Source organism: Salvelinus fontinalis, chromosome 11 (genome assembly GCF_029448725.1).
Source record: "Salvelinus fontinalis isolate EN_2023a chromosome 11, ASM2944872v1, whole genome shotgun sequence".
Taxonomy (NCBI): domain Eukaryota; kingdom Metazoa; phylum Chordata; class Actinopteri; order Salmoniformes; family Salmonidae; genus Salvelinus; species Salvelinus fontinalis.
In genome coordinates, this window is record NC_074675.1 from 41,123,390 (window position 1) to 41,135,822 (window position 12,433).

The 12,433-nt window shown below is 40.1% G+C and overlaps 1 protein-coding gene across 7 annotated transcripts in view; it reads left to right on the forward strand.

Moving 5' to 3' along the window:
- The window catches only part of LOC129866085 (chloride channel protein 2-like), a 249,482-nt gene that overhangs the window by 42,819 nt on the left and 194,230 nt on the right, over nucleotides 1-12,433 (forward strand). For 3 of the 7 annotated variants that reach the window (XM_055939256.1, XM_055939251.1, XM_055939253.1), the window contains exon 1: nucleotides 5,966-6,234. The exons of 1 other annotated variant lie outside the window; for it this stretch is intronic. In XM_055939256.1, coding sequence (XP_055795231.1) covers nucleotides 6,190-6,234 — 45 coding nt within the window. In that variant the 5' untranslated portion in view covers nucleotides 5,966-6,189. Of the gene's footprint in view, nucleotides 1-5,964; nucleotides 6,235-12,433 lie in introns of those variants that run through there. 3 more of the 7 variants (XM_055939257.1, XM_055939255.1, XM_055939250.1) reach the window with 2 other exon arrangements.

A 12,433-nucleotide genomic window follows, 5' to 3' on the forward strand; every position in this document is an offset into this window, starting at 1 on the left:
AGTTTTGTGTACATCTCTGTGTGTGGAGTAAAGGTGATCTAGAGTTTTGTATGTGTTTCTGTGTGTGGAGTAAAGGTGATCTAGAGTTTTGTATACATCTCTGTGTGTGGAGTAAAGGTGATCTAGAGTCTTGTATACATCTCTGTGTGTGGAGTAAAGGTGATCTAGAGTTTTGTATACATCTCTGTGTGTAAAGGTGATCTAGAGTTTTGTGTACATCTCTGTGTGTGGAGTAAAGGGGATCTAGAGTTTTGTATTTGTCTCTGTGTGTGGAGTAAAGGGGATCTAGAGTTTTGTATGTGTCTCTGTGTGTGGAGTAAAGGTGATCTAGAGTTTTGTATACATCTCTGTGTGTGGAGTAAAGGTGATCTAGAGTTTTGTATGTGTCTCTGTGTGTGGAGTAAAGGTGATCTAGAGTCTTGTATACATCTCTGTGTGTGGAGTAAAGGTGATCTAGAGTCTTGTATACGTCTCTGTGTTTGGAGTAAAGGTGGTCTAGAGTTTTGTATGTGTTTCTGTGTGTGGAGTAAAGGTGATCTAGAGTTTTGTATACATCTCTGTGTTTAAAGGTGATCTAGAGTTTTGTGTACATCTCTGTGTGTGGAGTAAAGGTGATCTAGAGTTTTGTATGTGTTTCTGTGTGTGGAGTAAAGGTGGTCTAGAGTTTTGTATACATCTCTGTGTGTGGAGTAAAGGTGATCTAGAGTTTTGTGTACATCTCTGTGTGTGGAGTAAGGTGATCTAGAGTTTTGTACACATCTCTGTGTGTGGAGTAAAGGGGATCTACAGTTTTGTATTTATTTCTGTGTGTGGAGATAAGGTAATCTAGAGTTTTGTATACATCTCTGTGTGGAGTAAAGGGGATCTAGAGTTTTGTATGCATCTCTGTGTGTGGAGTAAAGGGGATCTAGAGTTTTGTATGCATCTCTGTGTGTGGAGTAAAGGGGATCTAGAGTTTTGTATGTGTCTCTGTGTGTGGAGTAAAGGTGATCTAGAGTTTTGTATGTATTTCTGTGTGTGGAGTAAAGGGGATCTAGAGTTTTGTATGTGTCTCTGTGTGTGGAGTAAAGGGGATCTAGAGTTTTGTATGTGTCTCTGTGTGTGGAGTAAAGGGGATCTAGAGTTTTGTATACATCTCTGTGTGTGGAGTAAAGGTGATCTAGAGTTTTGTATACATCTCTGTGTGTGGAGTAAAGGGGATCTAGAGTTTTGTATGTATTTCTGTGTGTGGAGTAAAGGTGATCTAGAGTTTTGTATGTATTTCTGTGTGTGGAGTAAAGGGGATCTAGAGTTTTGTATGTGTCTCTGTGTGTGGAGTAAAGGGGATCTAGAGTGTTGTATGTGTCTCTGTGTGTGGAGTAAAGGGGATCTAGAGTTTTGTATGTGTCTCTGTGTGTGGAGTAAAGGGGATCTAGAGTGTTGTATGTGTCTCTGTGTGTGGAGTAAAGGGGATCTAGAGTTTTGTATGTGTCTCTGTGTGTGGAGTAAAGGTGATCTAGAGTTTTGTATGTGTTTCTGTGTGTGGAGTAAAGGTGATCTAGAGTTTTGTATACATCTCTGTGTGTAAAGGTGATCTAGAGTTTTGTGTACATCTCTGTGTGTGGAGTAAAGGTGATCTAGAGTTTTGTATGTGTTTCTGTGTGTGGAGTAAAGGTGATCTAGAGTTTTGTATGTATTTCTGTGTGTGGAGTAAAGGGGATCTAGAGTTTTGTATTTGTCTCTGTGTGTGGAGTAAAGGGGATCTAGAGTTTTGTATGTGTCTCTGTGTGTGGAGTAAAGGTGATCTAGAGTTTTGTATACATCTCTGTGTGTGGAGTAAAGGTGATCTAGAGTTTTGTATGTGTCTCTGTGTGTGGAGTAAAGGTGATCTAGAGTTTTGTATGTGTCTCTGTGTGTGGAGTAAAGGGGATCTAGAGTTTTGTATACATCTCTGTGTGTGGAGTAAAGGTGATCTAGAGTTTTGTATACATCTCTGTGTGTGGAGTAAAGGTGATCTAGAGTTTTGTATACATCTCTGTGTGTGGAGTAAAGGTGGTCTAGAGTTTTGTATACATCTCTGTGTGTGGAGTAAAGGTGATCTAGAGTTTTGTATACATCTCTGTGTGTGGAGTAAACGTGGTCTAGAGTTTTGTATGTGTCGCTGTGTGTGGAGTAAAGGTGGTCTAGAGTTTTGTATACATCTCTGTGTGTGGAGTAAAGGTGGTCTAGAGTTTTGTATGTGTTTCTGTGTGTGGAGTAAAGGTGATCTAGAGTTTTGTATACATCTCTGTGTGTAAAGGTGATCTAGAGTTTTGTGTACATCTCTGTGTGTGGAGTAAAGGTGATCTAGAGTTTTGTATGTGTCTCTGTGTGTGGAGTAAAGGTGATCTAGAGTCTTGTATACATCTCTGTGTGTGGAGTAAAGGTGATCTAGAGTCTTGTATACATCTCTGTGTGTGGAGTAAAGGTGATCTAGAGTTTTGTATACATCTCTGTGTGGAGTAAAGGTGATCTAGAGTCTTGTATACGTCTCTGTGTTTGGAGTAAAGGTGATCTAGAGTCTTGTATACATCTCTGTGTGTGGAGTAAAGGTGATCTAGAGTTTTGTATGTGTTTCTGTGTGTGGAGTAAAGGTGATCTAGAGTTTTGTATACATCTCTGTGTGTGGAGTAAAGGTGATCTAGAGTTTTGTGTACATCTCTGTGTGTGGAGTAAGGTGATCTAGAGTTTTGTACACATCTCTGTGTGGGGAGTAAAGGGGATCTAGAGTTTTGTATGTGTCTCTGTGTGTGGAGTAAAGGTGATCTAGAGTTTTGTATGTATTGCTGTGTGTGGAGTAAAGGTGATCTAGAGTTTTGTATGTATTTCTGTGTGTGGAGTAAAGGGGATCTAGAGTTTTGTATGTGTCTCTGTGTGTGGAGTAAAGGGGATCTAGAGTTTTGTATGTGTCTCTGTGTGTGGAGTAACGGGGATCTAGAGTTTTGTATGTGTCTCTGTGTGTGGAGTAAAGGGGATCTAGAGTTTTGTATGTGTCTCTGTGTGTGGAGTAAAGGTGATCTAGAGTCTTGTATACATCTCTGTGTGTGGAGTAAAGGTGATCTAGAGTTTTGTATACATCTCTGTGTGTGGAGTAAAGGTGATCTAGAGTCTTGTATACATCTCTGTGTGTGGAGTAAAGGTGATCTAGAGTTTTGTATACATCTCTGTGTGTGGAGTAAAGGTGATCTAGAGTTTTGTATACATCTCTGTGTGTGGAGTAAAGGTGATCTAGAGTCTTGTATACATCTCTGTGTGTGGAGTAAAGGTGATCTAGAGTTTTGTATGTATTTCTGTGTGTGGAGTAAAGGGGATCTAGAGTTTTGTATGTGTCTCTGTGTGTGGAGTAAAGGGGATCTAGAGTTTTGTATGTGTCTCTGTGTGTGGAGTAAAGGGGATCTAGAGTTTTGTATGTGTCTCTGTGTGTGGAGTAAAGGGGATCTAGAGTTTTGTATGTGTCTCTGTGTGTGGAGTAAAGGTGATCTAGAGTTTTGTATGTGTCTCTGTGTGTGGAGTAAAGGTGATCTAGAGTCTTGTATACATCTCTGTGTGTGGAGTAAAGGTGATCTAGAGTTTTGTATACATCTCTGTGTGTGGAGTAAAGGTGATCTAGAGTTTTGTATACATCTCTGTGTGTGGAGTAAAGGTGATCTAGAGTCTTGTATACGTCTCTGTGTTTGGAGTAAAGGTGATCTAGAGTCTTGTATACATCTCTGTGTGTGGAGTAAAGGTGATCTAGAGTCTTGTATACATCTCTGTGTGTGGAGTAAAGGTGATCTAGAGTTTTGTATACATCTCTGTGTGTGGAGTAAAGGTGATCTAGAGTCTTGTATACGTCTCTGTGTTTGGAGTAAAGGTGATCTAGAGTCTTGTATACATCTCTGTGTGTGGAGTAAAGGTGATCTAGAGTTTTCCCGCCTCTAGTTGTACAGGTGACATGCTGGTAAACATTTGGTAAATTAGTCAGTTAAGAACAAATTCTTATTTACAATGACGGCATACCCAGTCAAACCCTAATCCGGACAATGCTGGGCCAATTGTGCCCCGCCCTATGGGACTCCCAATCACGGCCGGTTGTGATACAGCCTGGACTCTAACCAGGTCTGTAGTGATGCCCCTAGCACTGAGATGCAGTGCCTTAGAGCACTGTGCCACTTCATCTGGTCTGATTAAACCAAGATTGAACTCTTTGGCCTGAATGCCATGTGTCACATCTAGAGGAAACCTGGCACCATCCCTGCGGTGAAGCATGGTGGAGGCAGCATCATGCTGTGGGGATGTTTTTCAGTGGCAGTGACTGGGAGACTAGTCAGGATCGAGGGAAAGATGAACGGAGCAAAATAGAGAGAGATCCTTGATGAAAACCTGCTTCAGAGCGCTCAGGACCTAAGACTGGGGTAAAGGTTCACTTTCTAAGAGGACAACGACCCTAAGCACACAGCCAAGACAACGCAGGAGTGGCTTTGGGACAAGTCTCTGAATGTCTTTGAGTGGCCCAGTCAGAGCCCGAACTTGAACCTGATCAAACATTTCTGGAGAGACCTGAAAATAGCTGTGCAGCGACGCTCCCCATCCAACCTGACAGAGCTTAGGAGGATCTGCAGAAAGCAATGGCAGAAACTCCCCAAATACAGGTGTGCCAAGCTTGTAGCGTCATACCCAAGAAGACTTCAGGCTGTAATCGCTGCCAAAGGTGCTTCAACAAATTACTGACTTAAGTGTCTGAATACTTATGTAAATGTGATTTTTCTGTTTTTAATTTTGAATACATTTGCAAAAGGTCTAAAAACCTATTTTTCCTTTGTCATTATGGGGTATTGTGTGTAGATTGATGAGGGGGGGGAAACTATTTAATCAATTTTAGAATAATTTTAAACACAATTTTGAAAAAGTCAAGAGGTCTGAATGCATTGTATGTCTTGAAGGTGCTCAGAAATACGTAAAGTATGTTTCGTATGGCTCTGAGGCCAGGCTGCACTGGTACATGCTGGAACTATCATGTGTTCTGAGTGTTTCTCCATAATCTCCGAAGTCTTCTCCTTCAATTGATACCATGCCTATGTATATCCATCTCATATTTGCTATGATATTATCATTTACATTTGTGTCTCCTTATAGGTAAAACGTCCTGGAGGCTATGAATGAATGAATGGATTAAGGATTTAGGATTGTGGTGACAGTAACATTTCAGAGGAAGCTCTCACCAGAACATTGGATTCCTGAATAACTGAGTCAAATTCCAGGGCATGGATTATTGTCCCTCTGGTTTGTGTTCCCAATTTAAATGTTATAAGCATTTGAATGGAATCACCTGGCCATGCAATCCAATGACACATTATAAACGCTAAAAATAATGCTTACATAACATATTCGTTTTTTCTAAACAATAAATTATAGTGGGGTGGGGTTATTGAACTATAAATGAAGAAACGAATAATCTTTTAACAGATTGATTTCTATCTTTTAATTTGAATGTGACGCAATAAAACGAAATAGTACATTAGGACACCCCTAGAACGGTATCTTCAGACACTCCACTCGGAAGTTACCTGCCCACTGAATCTAGTAATCTGCCCAATTAGATGATTCGCTTTCCATACATGCACTTCTGTTGATCCTTCCACTTCTTTTGCCAAGCCTACTTTCAGACACTCCATGTATGACTCCACTGAATTGACATTCACGATACCTGGAAAATAAAACAGCTTTCAAAACAGACACACCAGTATCTAAACAATTCAGAATAGCGTAGCAGAACAGAACAACAACGTATCTTCGAACGTTATATTTTAATGATAAAATGTCAAGGTGCAAGATTTTGCTAAATTTAAGCGGAACCTTGAACTTTCACTGTTCATAAAACTTCAGAGGACAGACTGTACCATTTGAACGCGCTAGAGGGGCGTGTCGTACAACTCCAAGCCACACAAGTCCCGCCTCTGTGTGGATCCTGGAAGAGATTTGGGGATATAAAATGAAGGAACTCTGGCATGCAGCACTTTTGAGTTCATATCATGAACGTCATCAGCTCCATGCCACATTAATTAGACTCATAGTGTATTCTAATCACTCGAAAACAAGCGAGAGCGTTTGTGTCTCACTGCAACCTCAAAATAATTCCTCACCCGGTCTCTTTGGCACTTCTGCCTGTAGCGCGAACCTCACAGCGCAGCCATGGCCGGGGACGATCAGCGGGCGCTACAGTATGAACAAACTTTGGTAAGTTAACTTGTTGCCACTTCAACTTCACTTCGTTACAAAGCGACAGCGGTGTGTGTTGTCCGTCGTTGCCTGTTTTAACGTCTAGAACGGGTTCAAAGTCTTGGGCTCGCACATAGGGTAGCTGAGAAGCGTTCTGCCCTGTTATCTTTAAGGAGTTGAGCGTTCCTCACCTAACGCCTGGCCTGGGTAGACTAAGTTTGGTAAAATGAGAGGTCACGACATGCTTATGACAGGTTTATTATTTCACTCTGACAGTTGGTCAAAGAAAGGGTATTTAAAAACTGCATGTACATACAGTAAAGACGGTTCTTGTCAGGCACTATTTTGAAAACACATCTGGATTTGGCCAGAACAATTCTCTCTCTCTCTCTCCATCGTCAACGCTTAATGCATAGGCTACACTAGGTACATAGTATACGTAGAAGCGATCTATTCCGTGCACGAGTAACTGTTGTTCTCATCTTCAAACAAACAATACAGTAGTCAGTGCAGCTATGTGCCTAGTGCGATTGTGTGCGTGTGTTGCATCGACATGTTCGACCCAACAATGGGTACCTTTATTGTTTCGTGGTGGTGGTGGTGGTGGATGGAGAGGCATAATGCAAGGAGATTAACACGTGGAATATGAATATATTAATTTATGATGACCTGTTCTAGGGAAGTGAGTGTCGATATAGTTTCGAAGAGGTTATTTGACACGTTCTCCTCTGATAGGGGCTCAACGGGTGGTCCGCACCAGCACACCTGAGGCGAAATGTTTTTTAATGGATGCCGCACATATCTGAGCCCTTTCCCCACTTGGTTTAAGCTATATAACCAGTGGAGTGCTTTGTCTGGGTGCACTGCTTTGAATAGAAATCAAATGCGTCCTTTGCTGCTGATTGGTATGGAAACCAACAACCCCCATACGCACTGTGGTCCACCTAGGCCTATTATATGGCCCCCGGATTGAATGAGTGAAGTGGATCGAGGGCACAAGTGGTTGTCAGCCATGCTTGATTTTATTTATTTATTTTACCGTTATTTTACCAGGTAAGTTGACTGAGAACACGTTCTCATTTGCAGCAACGACCTGGGGAATAGTTACAGGGGAGAGGAGGGGGATGAATGAGCCAATTGTAAACTGATGATGTTTCCCGTGAAATTGAACTATAACAGCGCTAACATATATTTAGCATGAAAGCACTGACGGGTCATTTTTTACCTCAAAATGATAATGATTGTAAACAGACAGTCAGTCAAGCAGTAACACTTTGTTTTATTAAGCTTTTGTAACACAGGTAAATGGTTTAAATTCCCCCAAAATAAGCATTTATTTGAAAATGTTCGCACTTTTATAGTCAACTTTTTGTGTTTCTGTGATACTCAAAGGCTGAGAAATTAAACTAATCTGACATACCGATATTTAGGCGCTGGTGCCATCAGACTTTTAGCTCCAACTTTGGAATGCAATGGGGTATCAACTCGTCAATTAATTGACAATTGAGAGTTGTTAGGGACGCATATGCAGTGGTTGCGAAACCTGATTAGGGCGTCCACTCATTGTGCTCAGAATGACAGAAATCACATTTAAATTATGGTTATTCATTTAAATATATATATATATATATATATATGGTTATTCATCTTAACATGCAACTTGAGGATGCGACACATGCGTCCTTCTTACCGAATTCCAATGCGCACTTTGAAGAAGTTAGAACAACTGACCCATTTACTTTTCCTCAGCCAACAAGACCAGTAACTAACAGCAAAATCATTAGCCTGTCAATCTAATATCCCCCATAGTAAAGTTGACCTATTCTATTGATCATCTTGTCGTTCTGTGCAGAAAGAAATAGCCTATTCTAAACAGACTCTGGGAATGATAGATCCCAAAGTCATACAACCAGTAGGCCTAGGCTACATCAAAAAAATGTTTTTAAAAAAGCAATAAGGCTGAAACAGATAAGAACTTTTAGCTTAAAATATTGATAAACTATTATTTATTCACATTATAAGCGCAGCAATGCGCACAAGGCAGTAGGCTGAGCACAAATGTTTTCGTTCCATAATGCAATTGGGGGCAAACACTGTTGACAAAAGCACACATGCTGGCAGTTTCATGTGATAGAGATGAAAATATCCATTAGAAATGTTGAAATAGAGGAGATCTAAAGATGCACCAACTAGCATGGGTTGCTAATATGACTAGGATTGTAGCTTTGGCTACAGGACAATCAAACAAAGTTGATTTGAAAACCAATGAGAGAAATAGGCTACTGGTTTCAATGGCATATGGAACTTTGCCTCCACGTTTCTGTGGTTGGATTTGACTTGGTAAGACATGCATCATAATATGAAGTGAAATGTTCAGGTTTAAAATAATGATGTTTTCAAAATGCATACGGCCTCCAGCTCATTACAAAGTGGTGTGACGTGCTGAAGCCTAACTACCATTGCCTATATGCACTTGAATGTTGAATGGGAAGCGTGCTTCAATTACCAGTTGAGAAATAAAAAGAGCTATTTTTAAACGTGGCCAACTGGCGATCAAAACTGTTTTTAACACCCTATCGCATTTATAATTGTTATGGGCTTTTAGATGCACGTTTCACAATGGGCTATTTGAGAAGCTGTAGCTCTATCTGGCTAATTTTGGGCTTATAGGTTCTGTGTTTGTATGCTGTGTTCGTGTGATAAACATAACGATTAATGAAAATACACACGCACCAATTAAATTCCAGTAATTATGCAAATGAGTGTATAGACCAACAAGCATGACCGGTCAATTATATTTACATCATCTGGTTTTTCCGTCAATGAATAGGCTGAAGAGCATTATTTTGCAATGGGTTTTATTTTCCTCGACAATTGGCCCGCGCCATTCTTATTTATCGGCTTAAAGAAAATGTTCTGTCAAAAGCCTGCTATTACCGGCTAACGGAAGCCCTGCAACTCAGTTCCAATTGCATTTGAAAGATGAGACTCTTGACTTGGTATGAAGACATCGACTGGAAGCTAAATGTGACCGACCGGCTCGATTCGGTCTTTTGTAGCAAAATGTGAAATGGTGTTTTTTACATTGGATAAAAGTAGAGACTCAGAGCTAGAAAATGGTATATCATACACTACAGTTGAGGAACAATGGGAAAGTAATTCTGCTTTGAAAGTTGATAAACTTGTAACCTCACTTTTGACAAAATGGCCTTTGAATGTTTCGGTACACCTACTGGAGAGCTCTTCTTTGTCTACACCCATTCAGCATCGTTCACACCCTCTTAAGCTTTAGCCCCACCCATCTCTTTAAGGATTCGTATGTGAGGCAGAGGAGAAGGGTTGTTCCGAGCGATCTGTCCTAACAGCAGTCATGCACCCAAGCTAACGTTGGCTAGCTTGCTAGCTACTTCCAGAAATAAATGAGAGAACAGCTCACTCTGACCATTTTACTTGCCCTAGCAGAGCTGGTTAGCCTGCTTTTATGTTATCCAGAGCGTTGGTGACTGCAACAGTGCTGCTGGTAACAATTTAATTATGCTTTTTCCCCAACGTTTACTGACACCGACCATATTCAACAGGTGTTGAGCGTTCATAAATTAATTATTCTGCGCTCTGGCACACTCAGACGAGAGTGCTCTGAAATCTGAGTAGATAGCCGAATTTACCAGCTACATCTATCAACAGTTGCTGCAGTGACATAATTAACATTCTATTGAAATGGTTACTTGCATAGTGGAGTCTTTTGTTAAGACATGTAGCTAGCTAGCTAAACAATAAATCATAATCCCAAGTTATGATGTTACTAGCCTGCATGAATAACCAACCAGATTCAATATTAGCTAGCTAACATTAGTCTATAACTAGCAAAGCAAATGGCTCTGAGATACAAACATTTTTACTACACAGATCATACACGTAGTGTTAGCTAGTGAGCCAGCCAGCTAACGTTAGCTAGCTAGCTAACAGTACACTTTAACTTGAAATGAAAACAACTTTCTGACCAAATTAGAAACATGTAATATCTGAAAATTTAGCTAGCTAGACTATCTTACCTGTATAGATGGATGGCTGCTTCTCCCTCTCTGTCACGGATGCCATGGTTTCCCTTAGTTTGAAGATGTAATCTGGAGACATGTGTTTTCTCCCTTCCCTTAGCTATCATACTCTAAATCCACGGATTTCAAAACTTGGTCCTCCAGAAAGTGGAGAGCAACATTTATGCAGTTCTACTATGTGATATCATTTTTTTTTTAAAGCAGCGTTAGAAAGGATTACTTACACATACTGACCAGCTCAAATAGAGAGAAGCGTGCTACATAGCAGACCAATCCGAACTCATCTCTCTGCATGTCCAGCCTATTCATTATCTCAGCCAATCATGGCTAGCAGGAAGGTTGCTGACTTTTTCTATAGCTAAACCAACTAGGCTCATAATTTAACAATTTCATTCATATTTACAGATGGCATACAAGTTTGTTATTAAATAACATTAAAATTCACATGTTCCAGAAGGTATTGCTGCCCAAAAATGCATTTTACAAAAAAAAATGTTTATGTTCAAATGGCTTTCCTGTGAAGTAGTGACGCGTGACATATGCCCAGTTTCCTGAAACGAGTCACAAATATGAATTTACATTTGTATAGTGGCTGTCACGCCCGACAGGGGCCACATCTGGGGTCCATATCAACCTCTGTGCCAAATGTGGTGCTTTTTATCACAGTTTACTATTGAGACCAGATTTTCAGTTTAGCCATGCACCACTAGTATTCAAAATATATATATATTTTATTCCTCCATATTAACACAGAAATCACGGTAAAAAATGTTTTGTTGTTGTTGTCTGTAACTAGTTGCATGACAGTCCTAATATTTCAGAAGGATAAAAATGGTTTCGAAATTGACATTTTTGACCCCTTGGGATAAAAATGTACCCCTGTTTTCGCTTTTAAGGTTAAAGTATCTCCGCTTAACTTTATAGTATCTCGCTAATGTGTAGTGGGCTACACATTAGCGCAGATATTTTAAATCAGGGGTTCTTCATCTTTTTCAGCCTGGAACCCAAATGAGAAATTCTGTGTTTTTCTGGGACCCAAGCTTAGGAACATATGCAACTATACGTAAATATTGGTACATTTCATTGCCCTTATGCCTAAAACAAATGCAATATCGACAAAAACAAATAACAATGAAATGAAATAGCCATATAAATAGCTATTCATGTTAATTTCCCCCCATTAAACACTCTTACATATCTGTCTAGGTTGGAACTGTTGCAGTTAAAATACATGAAATAATTTTCATTCTGAACTGGAACAAACTGATTGATCATATCACACAGATGCATAACAGAACAGACACGCAGGCTTTTTGATAGTGCAACCTTAAGTAACAGTATGGATGGAGATGAAAAATGATCAGGCCTACTGTACATCTCACTGTAGAAATTGTTGAAAGAAAGTCTAGGTTGGAGGTGTTGCTGTTAAAATACAAGTCATAATTTTTTATTCTGAACTGGAATAAACTGATTGATCCAGGCTGCATCACATCTGGCCGTGGCTGGGAGTCCCATAGGGCGGCGCACAATTATCCCAGCGTTGTCCAGGTTTGGCCGGGGTAGGCCGTCATTGTAAATAATGATTTGTTCTTAACTGACTTGCCTAGTTAAATAAAGGTTCAATTTAAATTAAAAACATATTTTAAAAAAACAATCACACGGATGTAGACCAGAAAACACACACACACACACAGTCCTAATGAGAGGTGTGTGGCTGGTTGAGGTTTTCAACAAGCAGGTCTATTCTGGGCTCAGTTTTTGACAGTACAACACTAAGGTCATGCTCAGCATTGACACTGTTTCTGTACTTGTTTTTTAAGTAATCCAGAGTTGAGAACCCTGACTGACATAGGTATGTGGTGCCAAACTGGATCAGAACATCTACTGCTTTCTCAGTCAGGCAGGAGACAGCTTCCTGCTGTAGATGAGCAACCCAGAACTGTGTGTGTTTTTGCCTCAAAAAGCATCTTGCTTTAATCAGTTATTCCAGTTCAGAATAAAAATGATGACTTGTATTTTAATAGCAACGGTTCCAAAATAGACTTGTTTTCAACAATAATTTCTACAGTAAGATGTACAGTAGGCCTGATCATTTTTCATCTTCATCTGTACTGTTACTAGGGTTGCACTCTCAGTAGTTTGCTTGCTTTGGCTAACGTTAG